The following is a 19,696-nucleotide window of genomic DNA, read 5'->3' as shown; positions in this document are numbered from 1 at the left end:
TATACTCTGGTACGCCTCTTCCTAATCCGACTGAGTATCGCACCGTTGTTGGCAGTTTACAGTATCTCTCCTTCACAAGACCAGATATTTCATATGCTGTCAACCGTTTATCCCAATTCATGCATCGTCCAACCTCTGACCATTGGCAAGCTGCAAAACGTGTTCTCCGCTATCTCGCAGGAACGACGGATCATGGTCTCTTCTTCCATCGGCGCAACATTGCCTCTGTTTATGCCTTCTCTGACGCTGACTGGGCGGGTGATCGCGATGATTACATCTCTACTTATGCTCACATTGTCTACATTGGTAAAAATCATGTGTCCTGGTCATCAAAGAAACAAAAAGGAGTTGCACGGTCCTCAACTGAGGCTGAGTACCGGTCCGTGGCCAACACGTCGGCGGAGGTTCGTTGGATATGTTCCTTACTTGAAGAACTCGGGTTCATTGTCACGTCTCCTCCTGTCATCTACTACGACAATGTTGGAGCAACATATCTCTGTGTTAATCCCGTCTTCCACTCTCGCATGAAACATTTGGCATTAGACTATCATTTCATTCGTAACCAAATCACTGCTGGATCACTGCGTGTTGCACACGTCTCCACAAAAGATCAGTTGGCCGATGATTTAACGAAGCCCTTGGCTCGTGCTCCATTCAAATCATTGTCATCCAAGATTGGTGTGTCACGAACCCCACCATCTTGAGGGGGGATGTCAAGGATCAAATCATATCTCCCACATATGTCAAGTATATGATTCGATTATATCTTCTAAACATGTCAACTGTATATTCTGTAATTATATCATACGCTTGCTAACCAAGCCAACTCCGTGTATATAAGTTGTACAAGTCGTTCATAATAAAATCATCAATCTCTATTAACTTATAGTTTATATGGATTATTAGGTACAATGAAGTGCAGACAGGTGCGATTTTTCGTAATACCTTTACGTAAAAATTTTGTTTTTATATGCTTTTTAAAAAATTCAAACGGTTGTATATGTTCATTATAGAGTTGTATCTTTTCATTATATTTTATTTATATTTTTTCATCACAACTTTCATTCTAATAAGTGTATGACATCATTGACGTGTGTCTATTTAAATAGTCATGTCTTCTGAACTTTCTTTATATTTGTCTCTTCATCAGTAACCAACAAGTTCGTTGAAACAAATTTTTTCATTTTATGTTGAATCTAAATAATTGAGTATTAAAATCTAATATTCAATGTTATTCTATAATCTAACTAAAATTTTAGAAATGATTATAGCAATAGAGAAATTTAATACAAATTACTGTAGAATTTATAGTTGCTTCTATTTATCGTAACTTTTCATTAAAATAATATTTTAATATTTAATATTTAATATTGAAAAGTAATAATAACAATCTCAATAAATGAGAACAATAGTTGCGACTTTTTTTAGTATTTTTTGCGAAAAAAAAATTATTTGTCTTTTTTTTAACTCAAATAGTTGTATCTGTTCATTTTAGAGTTGTGTCTTTTTGCACTTTCTATATTATTGTCTCTTCATCAATAATTAACAAATCATAGTTCGTTGCGACTTTCTATAATATAACATTTAATATCTAATATTAAATGTTATACTATAATCTAACTAAAATTTTAGAAATGATTATAGCAATATAGAAATTTAATAAAACTTACTATAAAATTTACAGTTGCATCTAATTATCATAACTTATCGTTAAAAACTATTTTAATATTTAAAATTTATTTTACCATGTTTATGAAAGTTTTGTATTTTAATTTCAATATTTCTTTGATATAGTTTCACTCTTATTAAATATATTTTTAATTATAATTATTTGATAAAAATTACATTTACTCATTACAACCATTAGTTCAATATTCTCAGTCAAGATTACTTTGTCATTATGTTTTTTTTTAATTGTAGCTATTTACCATAATTTTTCATAAATATCTTATATATTTATATTACTTTAGAAAATGTTTTTTTGCAAATTTACGTCTATTGTACATAATATTTTTTTTATAAGTCTTTATTTTGATGGTTGTGCTTTTAGTAACAGTTTCTGTTTAATGTTTATATATTCAAACTATTCTATTACATTCAAATGATTTCATAATGTATAATTTCAAATTTCAAATTTCTTAAATTTTTCTAAAATATTTTCTCCGCGACATCGCGGGGGGTCTGAGTCCTAATAGTATTTAATACCTATAATTCATTTTTGTTTGATGAAAATAACTTATTGAATTTATGTTTAATTTTACTTATGTTGGAACACCATGTGAGAAACTAGAAAATCACAAAAAAAAAAAAGGTGTTACAGACTTACAGTTGAAAACATATTATCAAAAAAAAACAAAGTCATTCTTCTTCTCACAATCTACCAAATTATCCCTCTTATTTTTAATTTTTCATTATAGTTATAAATAAATCAGCATCACATTATGTCAGTTATCTAATTTCTCTTATAAATTAGGGACAATTAGTCAGCAGAATTATTATTAGTATCATTAAGCAAAATACTATAAAAATAAATTAAAAAGAGTTTGGAAAGCTTTTCTTAAAAGAAGAAAAGAAAAAGAAAGAAGAGAAAGAGACAAAAGATAAGAGCGGTGGGCTAAAATAATAGGTGGGGGGGGGGANGGAAGTGGAAGTGGGTCACATGCACCTGTCCGGTTGATCATCAGCACTCATTAATAAGGTTATAACTTTAAATTACATTTTCACCCTTTCTCTAACCTTCGCTTGCGTCTAGACACAGTAAGGTCCTTTTTGTCTTTTTTGATATGGTTTGGTCTCCGTACCGTCCCTAGAAGTACACTAAAAACATTTGTTCACATATCATATTCATACTAATCACAAATCTCTCTGTACATTCTTTATTTTTATTTTTCATTACAACATTATCCTCCTTGCTTGTTTGTTTGTCCCACTATTTATTTTCTTTTTACGGCTCATCATCATATGATATCAGTAGTCTTCTCACAAAATTTGTTGAATTTTAAAAATAATTAATTGAACCGAAGAAACCATAGTTGCAACTTTGTAGCCTTGAGAGAGGATTGGATTTTTTGCTTATCTAATCTTTAACACAATCCAGAATGAGTTTGGAACAAAGCCCATTTAAGATTGTACTCCCACTTTGATATGGAAAGATTCTAGTTGTCCCAACTCCAAGTTTGTTACAAGATAGATATAGTATTAAAAAGAGCTAATTCTACAAGGCTATAAATAGTAGTATATGATAAATATAGGAAGAAGCTGAGATATTCTTCGAAACCATACTAGGGAGAAGACTCGAGATTACTCTCTGTACAATACTCTCTTAACCTCTTACGTGAGATATAAGGAATATCTGGATAAAGCCCCAAGGCTACATTTGAAAAGATGAGACAGCTAGTTTCTTGTCGAAACCTGACCTGTTCAACTCTGTGTTACATTTATAGTCTATATATATATATATATATATACTATCAGACATCAACTCGATCGGAATTCAAAATATGGTCGAAGAGATTCTGCGTGAGGTGGAGGAGAATAAAGTAGAGCCCGGTGGCCCGGTGATCTCATAGCACACAACGTTTTGAGAGTATATGCTGATGTATCGTATCGAACATAGAGGCGATGGAGATGTATATGAAGGAGTGTGATGGAATCAAACTAAAAGCAAATTGCATGCATGTGATGTATTGCAATGGGCTTTTATGCATGTTTGCGTTCCAAGATCTTTATTGTTTTCACAAAGATTATTACATACAATAGATAACTTCTACAAAACATTATCTTATTTGTGTTTACATTACACAGACAAACCAAGAGGCTAGATTGTTTTCATTCAAACCTTAAAATGAGAATACAATTATGGCAAAAGAACAAAGTCATGTAAGGGTACAAGTCAGATTGAGGAACAAAAGAAACAAAAAAAAAAAGAATACAAATTGAAATCATATGAGGACATCAATGGGAGGTCTTGACGCAGAAGCAGCATCAACTTCATCTTCCTCAGATGATCCATACAACAAAGTTTTCACTTCTCCTATAATAAGGGTAGTGAGCAACAATCCAGAGATCAAAGCCGCAGTCATCAACATGTAAAACACAGCATCCCAGCTAACCGCAGCGATGTAACCTGTAAGAACTGGTCCAATCGCTGCACCAACTGACCCTGTTCCATCTATAATAGCAGTAACTGTAGCTAAAGCCCTTGCATTGCCTTTAAGCGATTTGTGAGTACCGAGATCAGCTGCAACCGCGGTTGTGATGAGAGCGTAAGGTCCATTAACAAATAATCCAGCTACGAACATGAGGATGATATTGATTGTCATTGAGACATGACCGTAGATTCTGTAGAGGAACAGAGCTGGGATTGTTAAGTAGATGAATCCTCCGGCTGTGATTGCTCTCCCGTCGAGCTGATCAGAGAAATATCCAGCTAAGATTCCTCCAACAACGCCTCCAACATCGAAGAGTGTCGATAAGTTGCCTGATGTCTCTTGTGACAAATGTTCACCTCCTATCTCAGTCTGGCTTACATAGAAAGGAAGCCAATAGAGGAAAGTGTAAGAGACCAATTTGGTGAAGAAGAGACAGAAGGCAAAAGGAGCAACACCGGGGATTTTCCAAGCGGCTAAGAACCCTACGGCTCTTCTATCGAATCCAGTACTCATCCTAGAGCTTAAGAAACTCTCTGTGATGGTGTTACCGAGTCTCATTGTGGAATCAACTTCAGTCCCATCTCTCTCAGCTTCAACAGCAGGAGGGTTCACAGGCAAGAATAGGTAAACCACAATGCCAAGAAACGTAATGAGCAGAGCCGGACCAACAAAAGACCATCCCCAACCAAATTTCAAAAGCCCTGTAGCTATTAAAGATCCTATGATATTCCCAATTGATGTATGAGCACTCCATACACCCATGATAACACCTCTCCTCTTCTTATCAAACCAGTTCCCCAAAACTGCCACCACGCAAGGCCATCCAATAGACTGAAACCACCCTGCTAATGTCTGAATCGCCAAGAAATAGTAGAAACTGTGGATATTTGCCCAGAAAGCGAATCCAAACATAGCGGTACACACTCCTGTCCCGACCATACCTATTGTTAGAAACGTCCTGAGGTCCAAACGATCACCCAAATGACCGGCCACAAACATTCCAACGGCATAAACAGAGAGGAAAGCCAAATCGATTTGTCCAAGCAACGCTGTTCCATCTGGACCATCGAAAGGAGCCCATCCACCATTCTTTGGCCCCTTGAAATGTCCGGTTGGTTGTTCAGAGAGTGTTCCTTTGACGATGCTGTTTGGCTTTCGGGTTGCGTGGAAGGCAATATAGGCGATGAAGGTCAAGACAAAGACCATCCCTTGGTATTGCTTGAAAGAGAGTTTGCCTGAACGCTTGAAACGTTCTAGGAAATGAATACCCGGTGGTTTTACTTCTTCATAGAGGAATTCAGATGAAGTCCACGACGCCATGTCTTTAGCTTATTCTCACGTGACCAAAACAAACCTGAACAGAGATGAAGACAACAAAAGTCAAAAGACAATAACCAAACGAGAATCACTTGTGACAATTCAGTACATCATCTCTTACAAAGAGCAAAAAACAAAAATATAGTATGAATGACCTTCGAAAATGAAGAGAAGAGAAAAGATCTCTCTACTTCTCCCCCCTCTCTCTGTTTTTTTGTGTGCAACTTAATGCTTGGCAAACTTTGGGAAGGGAAAAAGCACTACTTAATAGTTAAAGAACGTGAGAATAACTAACTTAAACTACTTAATCTCTAAGCTCCTTTGATGTATCTTTTTATTTTTTTGAGTTTGACTTTTGGCTAATATGCTTCAATTTACCATCCTCCCACTTTTTCTAGTTTAAACTTCACAACATGTACGCACATACGGTGAAACCATAACTAATCATAGCAGAACAATTCAAATCAAGAATTCAGATTTATCTGAGGAGAACACAAAGTATACGTTAGTACAAGGGAATATACCCCCTAAAACTTATATAATTACTCAAAAATAAAGGAAGCAGAGGAACCATATATAGGTTGAAGAGATGTTCTAAATTATAATCGTTGAATCAATCCTACAACTATTCTATCTTATAAATTTTGGTTTACTTGTTACTCAGCCATTATAATGATTCAAACATGGAAACATTAATGTATTTGACTTTTGTGATTCGTAGATATATCTCATGCTGTGTATCTATCACGTCACGTGAGCTGCTTCTCGCTGTTACGGGATTGCTATGTTGACATTTGACAATACCAAAGATTATGCAAGTAACCGTTTATATTATATCATTTATTCATCAGACTAAATACTTCACAAGAAACCAGAAAAAAACAATTTAAATTCATGAAAACACACACAAAATCATATTTTTAAGCATACGCCACACTACCACAGTGATTTTCATGAAGCTAAAAAAAAAAAAAAAAAATACAGTAATATATAGACTCAAATGAAATTTTCATACAAGGAATAAACTGAAGGACAATGATTTCACAAACTGTTATTCTATATACATAACTCAGTAGGTAGCATGTTTAACTATTACACTTGCGTCACAGAATTTAATCATTGAGAACTTACGAATCGAGAAAAGACATAAAACTATACCAAAGTAGTACAAACAAAGATATGCAGTGACATGTGGCCTACGATGCTACAACTGCACCAAGCAGTATACCATGAAAGCAAGATAATAATGTCAGCCCAAAACTATCTACAGCGCGGTAAAGTATCACGCGGATTACACAGCAAACACTAATTAAATCACATATAAAAGTGGATTAGTTGTTGCAATAAAATGACATTTAGGATAAAAAAAACACATACATACAGACTTAGACTACAAGAGGAGAAAGAAACAAAATAGCTCACGTCTTAGTTCATCAACTTGCTCATCAATTCCATAAAATCGCTCAGGTTCCCTACCCAAGAGCTCCCAAAGCTTATGAACTCCAAACGACACAACTAATTCAGCCATAACCCAACTCACGTATCTTTTTGATATTTCGGTCCGGTTTTCTAAAAACCGGTCAAGAATGGAGTGTAAATTAAATAATACCGAAACCGAATGATTTGATTATTCCGGTACAAAACAATCGAACAACCACACTCGTCGGAGTCGGACCATCGGAGGCGTTGAATTGGAGAACAGACGAGAGTGGACTCTTTGACTCAGGAGGACGAGTCAGTCACACACAACACAGAGCTCCATTTCCATTCCATGAAGGCCAAGAAACGATCGCGCTTGAAGAAAGGTGAATACAGCGCTGCCCTGAAGAATCTTCTTCTGACAATTGAATTAAAAAAATCCCTAATTCTTCTTCTTCTGCAACTCACAGGGAAGATACTATCGTCGGTAAAGAAAGAAAACGGTAAGAGTCCCAAGATCGGTAAGTACTGGTTTCAACGTTACGATCTCTTCTCAAGATATGACCAAGGTATCGAGATGGACGAGGAAGGATGGTACTCTGTCACCCCCGAAGAGATCGCTATCAAACAAGCTGAGAGATGTCGTGGCCAACTCGTCATTGATTGTTTCTCAGGCGTTGGTGGTAACACTATTCAATTTGCCAAACTGTAAGCTTTTTTTTTTTCTTTTTTCTCTCAAAGTATGATTTTAATGGCTGTGAGATGTTTTCTAAAGCAGTCTTTTTTAAAAATAGATGTTCTTCTGTTGTTGCTATCGACATTGATCCGGTGAAAGTTGAATTGGCAATGAACAATGCAATGGTTTATGGAGTTGCTAATCGTGTTGATTTTCTCATTGGTGACTTCTTCCACTTAGCTCCATCTCTTAAAGTAATCTTCTTCTTCTTCTTGTCTTTATCAGTTTTATCTGCAATCTTTTGTTTTTTGACCCTCTTGTTGTTATGCTAATCTACTACATTCACATAGGGAGATGTAGTGTTTCTTTCACCACCATGGGGAGGACCAATGTATAAAGAAGTTGAGAGTTACAAGATGGATATGCTCCAACCGAGAGATGGGTACATTTTGATAACTGACTCTTTACCTATTGATGTAGTTTTGTGTTCAATATACTTCTGGAAATGGATATACACCGGTTGGATCGATCTTGTAGTGAAGTTTTGTTTTTTGTGTAGGTACACATTGTTTAAGATTGCGCTGTCCATTACACCTAACGTTATAATGTTTCTACGAGGAATGTTGATGTAGCCCAAGTGGAAGAACTCGCTTGGCTCTCGTCTCCTCCTCTAACTCTTGAGGTACTCTTATTTAATGAACACTAGGAGAATTAACTTTAATTCAAACTCTTTTCTTGACAATTTTCATATGTTGTGATTTCAGATAGAAGAAAACTTTGTTGGAGGCAGAATGAAAGCCATAACAGCTTATTTTAGTTGCAATGCAGAGTAGTTGAGAAATGGGAATCATTGCTTTAAGTGAACTATCTTTTTGCATTAGGCAATAGAGGATTTGATCATTGAAACTTATCATTCAATATCTATTCTTATAAAATTTCTCGAAAAGATTTTTTCCTACTAATATTAATCCTACTTCTAACAAGGACACAAAAGTGTCATTTGAATATTAGGTTGTCTTCTATTAATTTTAGTTTACTTGTGACTGAAAAATAGAACCTTAGAAAAGGATTAACCACACAATGAATGATGAGATGAACAGTCAGATGATTAGTCCTCCGTATCAGAGGGGGAGCTGCGGGTTCCGCAGTACGAGGCAAAGGGTTAAGGTTCCTTTTGAGAAATGTAAGAGTGCATGGAGTCAACACCTCTCAAACTTCAAAACCAAGCACCTTGATCTCCTAGAGGATTTGATATCCCACTTATGAACTTCCAGCCTCAAGGGTCCTTCCAAAACTGGTTCTGCAGCGCTATCAAAACGCAACACAATGGACAATTAGGGCCAAGGTATGGCATCTATTTCATTGTACATACCATGTCGTTATCTTGCATTTTCCCGATGTTAAAGGTCTGACTTGCTTATTTACTCATGATGTTTACTGGCGATCTTGATAAAGTCACACCTTGTGGAGTTTGAATTTTGCATTTGTTCGTATTTGTTTGAATTGATTGTCCTAAAAACAAAAGGTTGGATAATTTTGCTGCCAGTCTTACTTGTTATATACATTTTGCATATTAGGATTGACAGATACTAGTATATTAGTTGCATTTGCACATTGCATGTTCTAGGATGAGATGATCTACCCTAGAGAACAATGTTTACTTTAAGTGACTCAAATTCTTTAAAAAAAAAAAGCTTAGCTAGTGGGAATGCTAACCGGAATGAATGGAAAAGATGTATATAAGTCACTTGGTTAAAGGACTTGCGACGCCACAGAACTAGGAGGTTTCATGATATTGGTCTTATAAGCGGTTTTAATGTTTTGTCATTCCATGTCTCAGGGCATTGAAAGAGAAAGTTGAGTTGATTTTGATCTGGTGAGGAGATATCCTAGCACATGCAAACAAACATATAATCTGTAACGGGTTCTTGAGCTATAGATCATCTGACAACATTAGTTGTGAAAGCAAGCTTGCCCATTTTCCGGAGGTTTTCCTTTTGTCAAAACTTAAAGCAGAAGCTTTGATGTTTCTCTTTCTCACGTCCCAGTCCTTCAAACTTGCTTCTTCACGATATCCATCTATAGTGTGTGGATAAGTGTATCAACAATATACTCCTCTCAAATATTTCACCTAGAAAAAGAAAAAAACGTGTATTATAGAGATTTTGCTATAATTGTTGTTTATCCTCTCTCTGTGTCGTCGTTGATTGATAAACATAAACCCCTTTTTGAAAAATATATATTTCCTGAAAAAGTCAATTAGGCTCAGAGAGAGATAATATCATTCCACGAAAATCCCCGATTCCCAAAAACCTGATCACCGATCGAAAGGCTCACTGACTTTGTCTCAACTCTCGAAGACCCATTTTCCCCATTTTCCTTTGATCTCATCTGGGTTGGTGTTATCTGCGAATGAGGAATCCACATAGCAATGGAAACCTTCGGGATGGAGGAGAAGCTACGGACGAGAACGGCTTCGGTCATGGCGTCATTTTAGGCCTTGATGGTGGCGCCACCTCAACTGTTTGCGTTTGCGTCCCGTATTTCCCGTTCGGTGGAGATCGTTTACCGGAGCCTCTTCCGATCCTCGGTCGTGCCGTCGCCGGCTGCACCAACCGCAACAGCGTTGGAGGTACCCTCTCATCAATCCTGAATTTTCAGCTTTTCGTGTTGGAGTTTGTTGAATTGCGATCGTTTTAGCTATGGGCAATAAGATATCTTCGGTTGATTGTGACTTCTTCAGAAATGAATGTTTGGGTTTGATAACGATGATCATGATTCATGAGTGTGTGTGTGTGTGTGTGATATGAATTAACTAAGTTCTCCTGCAATGTGGTTTTGGTGTCTTGTTTGATTCTGGAATTGAAAATGGATGTTGTTCTTAGCTCTGAATATAAGCATTGTGATGTGTTTTTGCATCTAGTTGTGTGGAATTAATCTGTTTTGTGTGTGCGGTATTGGTTTTGCTTGCAGCAAATATTTGGATATAGCTGTGGCACCACCACTTGGATATTTCTTCTACCCTATTAAAGTCACCTTTCAATGTGCATCGTGTATGCAGAAACTGCAGCAAGGGATTCACTAGAGCAAGTGATTTCTGAGGCACTTGTACGATCGGGTTCTGATAAATCAGATGTTCGTGGTGTATGCTTAGGTGTTTCAGGTGTAAATCATCCCTCAGACCAGGACAAGATAGAAAATTGGATAAGGTGTGGTAGTAGTCATGTCTAGTGTCAATCACGCTATGGGAGCTTCAGGTGTATGATTTACCCTCTTATCATAATCTTTTGCAGGGACATGTTCCCTAGTCATGTCAAGGTATATGTTCAGAATGATGCTATAGTGGCGCTAGCTAGTGGAACCATGGGAAAGCTCCATGGCTGTGTTCTAATCGCTGGTACAGGATGTATAGCCTATGGCTTTGATGAAGATGGCAAGGAGGCTAGGGCATCTGGTGGTGGACCAATCTTAGGCGATTGGGGAAGGTAATTTCTCTTTCTATGTTGTCAATTTCAGTTCTACGATTAAGGAGACTTTGTCATCACATGTTTGTCTGGAGAGACACTTATAATATATGGAGAGTGTTGACCGATGATTGTGTGAATGATGATGTGCTTATTTACAGTGGCTATGGAATTGCTGCACAGGCCTTAACGGCGGTGATTAGAGCTCATGATGGTCGTGGCCCACAAACGCTGCTTACTAGTACCATCTTAAAAGCACTTGGACTTACCTCTCCCGACGAACTCATCGGGTATCTTCTTTTTCAGAACGAATGATGAGTCGGTCTCAATAATGTGTACCTTTCTATAATTTCTTGATACCCATCACTACATTCAAAGATCTTCAGAACTCAAGAGAGATTACTCCCTTTCTTTTTAGTATCCGGTAAGAAGAAAACCCCAAAACCACATGAAAATGCTAGTGTGATGTTTCTGGATGTAGGTGGACTTACGCTGATCCCTCTTGGGCACGTATCGCTGCTCTTGTTCCTCAAGTAGTATTTTGTGCAGAAGCTGGTGATGAAATTTCAGATAAGATCTTGGTTGATGCAGCTGAGGATTTAGCTCTTAGTGTGAAAGCTGTTGTACAAAGACTTGGTTTATGTGGCGAAGGTGATATTACATATCCAACTGGCGCTGCTTTTTATTCTATTCTTTGCCACTTGGTTCCTTATAGTACCAGACTTGTTGCAGATGGGACAGCTTCTTTCCCGGTTGTAATGGTGGGCGGAGTTCTAAACGCTAAACGGAAATGGGACATTGGAAAAGAAGTCTCAAAGCGCATTAACCGATTCTTTCCCGGGGCTCAAACTATCATACCAAAGGTGCAACTTTCTACCTCTTAATCATTATCTTTGTCTCCCTCTCCCAATAACTGATTGAGTGTATACTGATATGTATCTTCAGGTAGAGCCAGCTGTTGGAGCAGCGTTGTTGGCCATGAACTTCTTAACAAGTTAACAATATTACCAGTCGGTCACGTAAAGCATTATTATTTGCAATCAATGTTTCTTAAATTTTCAGACATGCCATAGTGATATAACTTTTTTCCTTACTGTAGTTATGGTACATATGTACAAGTGCATAAGAATCTTTTTGTCAAATTCTAATTCTTGTTATTGATGATCTGTCTTTAGTTTCTAAACATACCTACTCAACAAGGAAAAGAAATACATTGATAGAGGATTTGGATATGTACAACATAAGTATAATGAAACTTGTGAGAAGAATTGGTTTGATCATATGAAACTTGGTTAGAAGACTGATAGTCTCTTCGATTCCCCTCTTAATTATCTCCGGACAAGCTTCAAGATCTCGATAATCTGCAATGTATGAAAGGATGAAAAGATTGATGAAAGCATACCTTACATTGCAAACTTCGTATAATAAAATTATGAGAATTTATGGAGGGAGAGAAAGGGATTTGCTTACGCCAGGGTAATGCTTCAGGACTAGAGAATAATGATCAAGAGCTATATAAATTTTCTTAAGAAGGTCCATAAGAGATTCGATTTCATTGCCAAGGAGAGCAACCTATGATTCAAGCAGCAGAGGAAAAAGATTATCAAGCTACCAAATGGGCAAATAATGTTAACAACACAAATGCAAAGGACAATACAAAGAAAAAGAATCTTGGGTTCACTAGTAAAATCCGATTCAAGAGCTAACTCATACTCGTTGAACACCACTCAGGTAATTATGAAATGGGCTAAGGTAAACACATCTGTGAAGTGTGAAGACTAACCTCAGTCTCAGCCTTTTGGAGGTCACAAGTCTTCTTCTCCATTAGTTGCTTGAAAATTGATTCTCTTGTCTTGAGTTCATCAACTTCATCTAAGAGATCACTTAATTGGCTTTGCATACTTTTTAACCTACAAGTGAAAGAAATTCTCATATGCCTACTGAAACAGATGCTTAGATAACTTATTGTCTATGTCTAACGAAAATATTATAAGCAAGCAAAGATTGAAAGTTGAATGTACCTAGAACTTGTCTTTATCGTCTTTTCTGCTACCATGCATTCGAGATTGTCAAAATCTTTGCTCCACTTAGAAAGATTCAGAACCATCGATACAAACTGATTCTTAAGCCTCTTTTGCTCTGCCTCCATTGATGATAATTTTAGCTCGGACTTCACTTTCTCATGTTCGGTTATCTTCATATTGTTTCTAGCTAACTCAAGCTTCTGTTCCAACTCAGATATCTCCATCTCATAACCTTCTGTTTTCTCCAGAGCTCGAGCTGAAACAGCTTTTACTTCTTTCTCCTTATCTTCAATCACTATAACTTGCTGCTCAATCTGATATTGCAGACTGTTAATCTGTTGAAAGGCTATCTGAAGTTTCTCCCTCTCTGTAGCCAAATCATTCTCCTGTCTCTGAAGTAAATTCTCTTTCTCCTTAACATGACATTCCAACAAATGAATCTCCTCTTGTAATATTTCCTTCTCAAGCACCTCTGATCTCAAAGCTTGTTCCTTTTCTGCTACATTCATTTTCAATTCTCCAAGCTGCTTCCTTGAAAGCTTCTTTGTATATTACCGCGCAATACTCATGGACAGAAGCTTCAGCATGTGAATCTTCAAGCTTACTGATCAAATTTCGATGGTTTTCCTCAACCTGAGAAAGCTTTGATATCTTCTTGCCAGCCTCTAAAAGTGAATCTTTAAGTTGGCAGTTCTCTAGAAGCAGAGAATCCAATTGGCTCTTGACATCGTCATCGTTCGTAGCTTCAAATACAACAGACTTCCCACCTTCCAATAACACCTCATCCAACCTCAAAATGATATCCGGGAGATTCTTTCGCAGCACATCAAAAAACTCCTTGTCTGTCTTCAAAGAAGAAAATGAACCACACTTCTCCAACTTCAAGCACCTTCGCTTAATGCTAAAGTATTCTTCAGTCATCTCTTGATTCGTATAATCATGCTCTCTTTTCAACTCAATCATCTCGGTCCTAAAGTAGTTGATCAACTCTTCACGCGATAGCTGTCTCAAATCTTCCAACTTCAGAGGCGTCAACGTGACAGATTCTACACTGCTTTCAGAGTGTTTGCAGAACAACTGATTAGCTCTTTTTTTACCCTCCAAAGCCTCAACGTCCCCATTTTCATGACTTGTACTAAGCAACTTAGTAAGCAACTCTAGTTCCCGGCGCAAGCCAGCAATCTCTCTAGTCTTCTCATGCAACAAACTATTCTTACTACAAAATTCCATACTTTGCTCTTCCTACAACCAATGTCCATACTCATCTTTACACGCTGTTTGGTCAAGAACCAAACGAGAGTGCAGGGGCAAAGTTTCCTCATGACAATCAAAATTAGGATTCTCATTCTCCTTAATGACAATGTTAACAAGGATTGATCCATCATTATCACCCATCATAACCTCTTCATTCATGAAGCAAATACCCTACAAAAAAAGATTCAAGAAGATGAATGATAAGAGACGCTTTACAATAATAACCGGGAAACCAAATAGCTTTAACACTAACCGGGAAACTAAAATTAAAAAAAAAAAAACTAATTAAGAAACTCTGTGAAATCTCACTAATTGTGCGAAAGAAACCAAAATAGAAACAATTGATAAACAAAAGGGTAACTTTTCTCTAGCTTATAAACTTAGTGATCTGAAAAGAGGCACTAATTATGATTATGAAGCATGGACACAAAAAAATATCCAAAAATGACCATAACAAGAAGTGATTAAGCAACTTACAGACTCTATTTTTCCCTGAGAAAGTGACGAGAAAGTCCAATTTCAATTTCGAAAGATCTGATCTTTAGGGTTTCTGATGACGAGGAAGGGAGACGGAGAGAAGATGGACCGACCTCAACAAAAAAAAAAAAAAAACTACTTCGGGAAAAACGGAGCGGGAGTGTTAAAATGAACATTGAGACGCTTTTATTCTTTTAATACGGAAATGCCCCTTTGGGTTGTTTATTAAAGCGACCCTTCATTAATCGTGAGTTTTGATAGATTATATTAGACGAAAATCTTGTGTTATTTAATTATTAGTATAATTTTTTTTAGTAATAATATGTGTTATTGATTTTATGATTTATAAATATTAGTTACAGTTAGGGGAAATCAAAACATATGGATTTTGAAATAATATGCATGTTTTATCCTTCCATTTGAATCTTTCTATTTTACACATTCAAATTCATTTAAAACATAATGTGTATTTTGAAATCCAGAATTAAATTATTCAATGAATAACATGAGATTTGAACAAGTATTTGTAAATCATATAACCAATAACACATAATTTTGATAAGTATTTTAAAATCAATGATTCAATAATACATGATTTTTGATTGGATTTCCAAATCCATTAAAATCATAGAACCAATAACTTATGTTATTAAGTTTAGTGATTTATTTTTGGATTTTAAATTCCTCTTTATATTTTAAATAAATTTGTGTGAATTTGAAAGTTAAAAAGAGACAGATTTATATTTGTGGATAAACATGTTATTTCAAAATTCATATATTTTAGTTTTAAAATTAAGATGAGTTTTTAAATTCTATATAGATTTACAAATCAACGATTATACTCTTTTCATATGAAAGGACATTACATATTACATGCATTACAATTTTGTAGTGTGAAACTATTAGAGAAGCCACACTTTATTATATGAATGAGATACAAGATATATATAGGCTGGTACACAAGGGTTTTACTATACAGTAATTACAATTATATCTCTAATATACATTTCTCTCTTACATAAACTATATTATACATGTTATAACAAGAGGTTTAGGGAATTGTTCTCTTGTATTATTCATTTGTTGCATAGGATACAACATATATATAGGGTACAATATTAGGGTTTAGGGTTTATACTAATGGCCGATAATGGGCATCCATACAACAATATAATTATTCATAACACTCCCCCTTGGATGACCATTATAAAAATGTAGTCCTAAATGCGCATATGAGATGCTACCTCGTTAAAAACCTTACCAGGAAAACCCAGTGGGAAAAACCATGGTTAAAGGAAAAATAGTGCAACGCGCTTTTACTCCCCCTCTTGAGTACATCACTTGAAATCTTCGAAATGACCGATCCAATACAATGAAGTAGCTTCTTAAAAGTAGTGGTTGGAAACGCCTTGGTAAATGGTTCGCCAAATCTTCACTTGAACAAATTTGTAGGACATGTATATCACCGTTCATCACCATTCTTCTATAAGATATTGTTCTCTTTAATGACCCATCTTGATCATTATTTTCGTCTCTCACGATATCATCAATATATGTGAAAATAATTTGAAGATAATAGTCTTTCACCATTGGAATCATAATATTCCTCTCAAGCAGTTTATCTTTCACGTGTTCTTTTGTTGTCTCGTTAAAAACCTTTCATGGAAAAACCCAATGGGATAAAAACCATGATAAGGGAAAAAGAGTACAACCACGCTTATGATCATATTTCTCCCCCTGAAAGCATCATCTTCAGGTTACGTATTATGATCATATATATCAACGTTATGAACTGTTATAAACAACGCTTTCAGGTACAAACTCATATGATCATCATATATTCTCTCGGGTCTTTAAACTTCAAGTCATTTGAACCCTTTCATATAGAAGATCTATTTGCACTTTAAGCCCAAATCTTCTTTTACATACAATCTTCCAAACAATCTTCTTATACATATGAGTTATTCATACTTCCTCTGTAAAGTTGTCTCTTTAAACTCTTATTCTTAGTATGATGGTACTACAAGACCATTTTTCTATGTAAGATGATGTAAGCAACTTGAGATAACATCTCTTTCATCAGATGTTAAATCTATAAACTCAAGAAATTTCATGAAAGATCTGGTCTTATACAATCCGATTTCTCCATCTTTCAGGAGTAATATTTCATCATTGATTGTTTCTACCCAAAATCAGATAATAGTTTCATCATCAACATATTTTGCACTTGTTCATGTATCTTTCTTCTAACAAGAATCACTTGTAAGTGCAAAAGAGACAAGAGACACATACAATTATTCTTTTAACGAGGTTCAGCGAATGCCTACGTCCTCAAACTTTGTTGAAAATACTTCTTTAACATAATTACAACATTTGTTCAATCTTGGATTTACACAACTCTAAGATATTGTCTTAGATTGTTTCCGATTTATTTTCAACCCACTATAAGATCATTAAGATCAATAACAATGATCTACACCCATGATTCTCTCATAGAGATAAACTTTCACCATTTTCTCCTCAAAGGTGTCAAAAGTCTACAAAACTTTTTCTCGAGAACTATAAAATATTGCTTCTAACAATATGATCACTTTAAAGGAAACTTCTGACAGTTTGAAAACCTTCTCACTAGACTGAATCAAGTCTTACTCTTATTTTCAAACTCATAAGAGATCTAAAATAGTTGCTTCCACCAAAATAGAGTGCATTTCTCATAATAAATATCAAGTATTTATGAGAATCATTGTACTACTACATATACTTTATTTCTCATAGAGATCCTCTTATGTCCCACTCATTTTACAATTTCAAGTGTAAGGACTACAAGTCCAAATATTATCTCTTTAAGAGACTTGAACTATTTCATAGTTACTTCTTTCAATGATTAACCAATCATTCTTTGTGTACACTTTCCAATAAAACTTTCTATTAACCGCGGTTCATAATCCTCGATTTTATCAATAACATAATCAACTGCAATACTGCATGCAAACATATTTACGACTTCAATTTGCTTATTGGTTCCTTTTCATTCTAGGCATGACTCAACTTGTTGAGATTTCCTTTCATTATGATTCTCAGGTACCTGAATTTCTTTCTTACTCATCTCTACATCTCTTCTAGAGATTTTCCATAACTCTTTGCTTCCTCGGTGCCATATTTTCTTTTCCGAGAATGCTTAAATTTTGAATCATAAGTCTATCACACTTCATGCGATCTTTAGACTTATTAGCAGTTGATCTTATCTTTCTAGGACATTAATTGGAGCACAGCTGGTATATGTGACTTTTTCACTCAAGGTCAGAAAATGGTTCTTGCATGCTTTTAGCATCTTTGCAAACTTTGCCAATAAATTATCTTTTTTATTTTCTAGTGCACATTTCGTAGTATGAGGATCAAGATAATTTCTTACAATATATTTCTTTACCATCTGTTTATTTCTCCCCCTCATGTTGGAAAGACTGACTCACTGAAACAACAATCTCTCCATCTCAAGATATTCAATCATCAAGAGAGATTTATATCCAATATTTCAAACATTCTTTCAAATTTCATTTTATATCATTGTGGTGGAGCAACCAACATGTATAACACATTTAAATGGAATATATCTGGTTTCTGACCCAAACCAATTGTAATGGGGAGTACTCATGATTATTCGTTGGCATGATGCAAATTACTTGACATATAGAGTCATTTATGTCAATTACTTGGCATGGTTTCACCACCATTGTCAATTAACCAAATACTCTCGCAAACTCCATGTTGCAAGTTAATAACAAATATTTATAGTGCATGACCAGTCCACAATATCGTTTTGTATACGTACCAGAAAATTGACATTATCCAAATTCATGGGATCGGGTAAAGCACCACACATCAGAAATCACTAAGAAAACTCTTTAGGTTCTCTAATGAATATTTTCACAAATTTCTGATTATTCTTTTGCATCATTACTAAATCGGAATGGCTTAACCGGTCATGCCAAACAGTGAGATTTTCACAATGCATTTCATCTTCTAGATAATGCATGTAATCTCTAAAATACTTTTATTGTCTTGGGTAATAATACTTATGATTTCAAAGTATTTCCTTCGCTTATTGTCTCAACATGATTACTTTTCAAATCCTCAAGATTTGCTCTATCATATGAGTGATGAAACTCATTTTGGGTATGAACATAATCTTATTTATGTTCCATCACCTCTTGTGGGATTCATTAACTCTCCCCTCGAAATGATGACACTTCAATGATGTGTGATTGATTTTAGAATTTTAGATTCTACATTATATTTAAATGAATTTTTGTGGATTTGAAAGTGAAAGAGAGAGAGAGATTTAAATACGTAGGTAAAACATGTTATTTCTGCATAGATTTTCATTTAAAATTTTAATAAGAATTTTCAAATTCTGTATATATATATTTACAAATCAATGATTATAGTACTCTTTTCATATGAAAGGACAATACATATTACATGCATTACGATTTTGTAGTGTGAAAATATATTGTCCTACAAGTATTGAAAGAAATAAAATTTGTTAAAAGATGTATTATTCTCTTTTGAAATACTCAAAATTTTGAGTTTTATTTTATTTATGAAATGAGAAATTTCTGAAAAATATGACTTATTTAATATGTTACTAAAAAAATACATGAACTTGTTACCTTATGAGAAAAAAAAAACAAATTAATTCATAGTTTATATTTGAACAAATTTTAAGAAATACAAGGGTCATGTTTATGGGAACATTAACCATTTTATGGGAGTACACCACTAGACAGAGCGATCGATCACTTGTCCTACATTAACATATGAGTGTTCTCTATATCTATTAAACAAAACAGAGGATAAACACACTTTAGTCACAAATCACAATGTTTATTATGGGCATGTTTGGTTTGGCTAAGC

General features: G+C 35.2%; 3 protein-coding genes and 1 pseudogene across 6 annotated transcripts; 2 read left to right on the top strand and 2 right to left on the bottom strand.

The window, feature by feature from the left end:
- LOC104777088 (putative glycerol-3-phosphate transporter 3) lies at nt 3,817–5,882 on the bottom strand. Its single transcript, XM_010501292.1, has 2 exons — nt 5,624–5,882; nt 3,817–5,505 (listed from the first exon to the last, which is right to left on the bottom strand). The coding sequence occupies exon 2, from the start codon at nt 5,469–5,471 to the stop codon at nt 3,942–3,944; it is 1,530 nt and encodes a 509-aa protein (XP_010499594.1). The 5' UTR covers nt 5,472–5,505; nt 5,624–5,882; the 3' UTR covers nt 3,817–3,941.
- Nucleotides 6,936–8,525, top strand: LOC104777085 (annotated as a pseudogene).
- Nucleotides 8,611–12,184, top strand: LOC104777087 (N-acetyl-D-glucosamine kinase-like). 4 transcript variants are annotated; one of them, XM_019243744.1, is made up of 8 exons: nt 8,611–8,908; nt 9,404–10,195; nt 10,625–10,772; nt 10,857–11,048; nt 11,189–11,317; nt 11,509–11,678; nt 11,760–11,890; nt 11,973–12,184. In XM_019243744.1, exons 2-8 carry the CDS (start codon nt 9,976–9,978, stop codon nt 12,024–12,026), a joined length of 1,044 nt encoding a protein of 347 aa, XP_019099289.1. In that variant the 5' UTR covers nt 8,611–8,908; nt 9,404–9,975; the 3' UTR covers nt 12,027–12,184. The 4 variants fall into 4 exon arrangements, with proteins under 4 accessions (XP_019099289.1, XP_019099290.1, XP_010499592.1 ...); XM_019243745.1 differs by lacking the exon at nt 11,973–12,184 and having other exon boundaries at nt 11,749–11,883; XM_010501290.2 differs by lacking the exon at nt 8,611–8,908 and having other exon boundaries at nt 9,064–10,195.
- LOC104777084 (WPP domain-associated protein-like) lies at nt 12,110–14,920 on the bottom strand. The gene is made up of 5 exons (XM_010501289.2): nt 14,783–14,920; nt 13,049–14,476; nt 12,811–12,937; nt 12,498–12,599; nt 12,110–12,388 (listed from the first exon to the last, which is right to left on the bottom strand). Exons 2-5 carry the CDS (start codon nt 13,558–13,560, stop codon nt 12,356–12,358), a joined length of 774 nt encoding a protein of 257 aa, XP_010499591.1. The 5' UTR covers nt 13,561–14,476; nt 14,783–14,920; the 3' UTR covers nt 12,110–12,355.

This window comes from Camelina sativa, chromosome 3, assembly GCF_000633955.1.
Source record: "Camelina sativa cultivar DH55 chromosome 3, Cs, whole genome shotgun sequence".
Lineage (NCBI taxonomy): Eukaryota > Viridiplantae > Streptophyta > Magnoliopsida > Brassicales > Brassicaceae > Camelina > Camelina sativa.
This window is presented reverse-complemented; position numbering and strand designations above follow the sequence as displayed.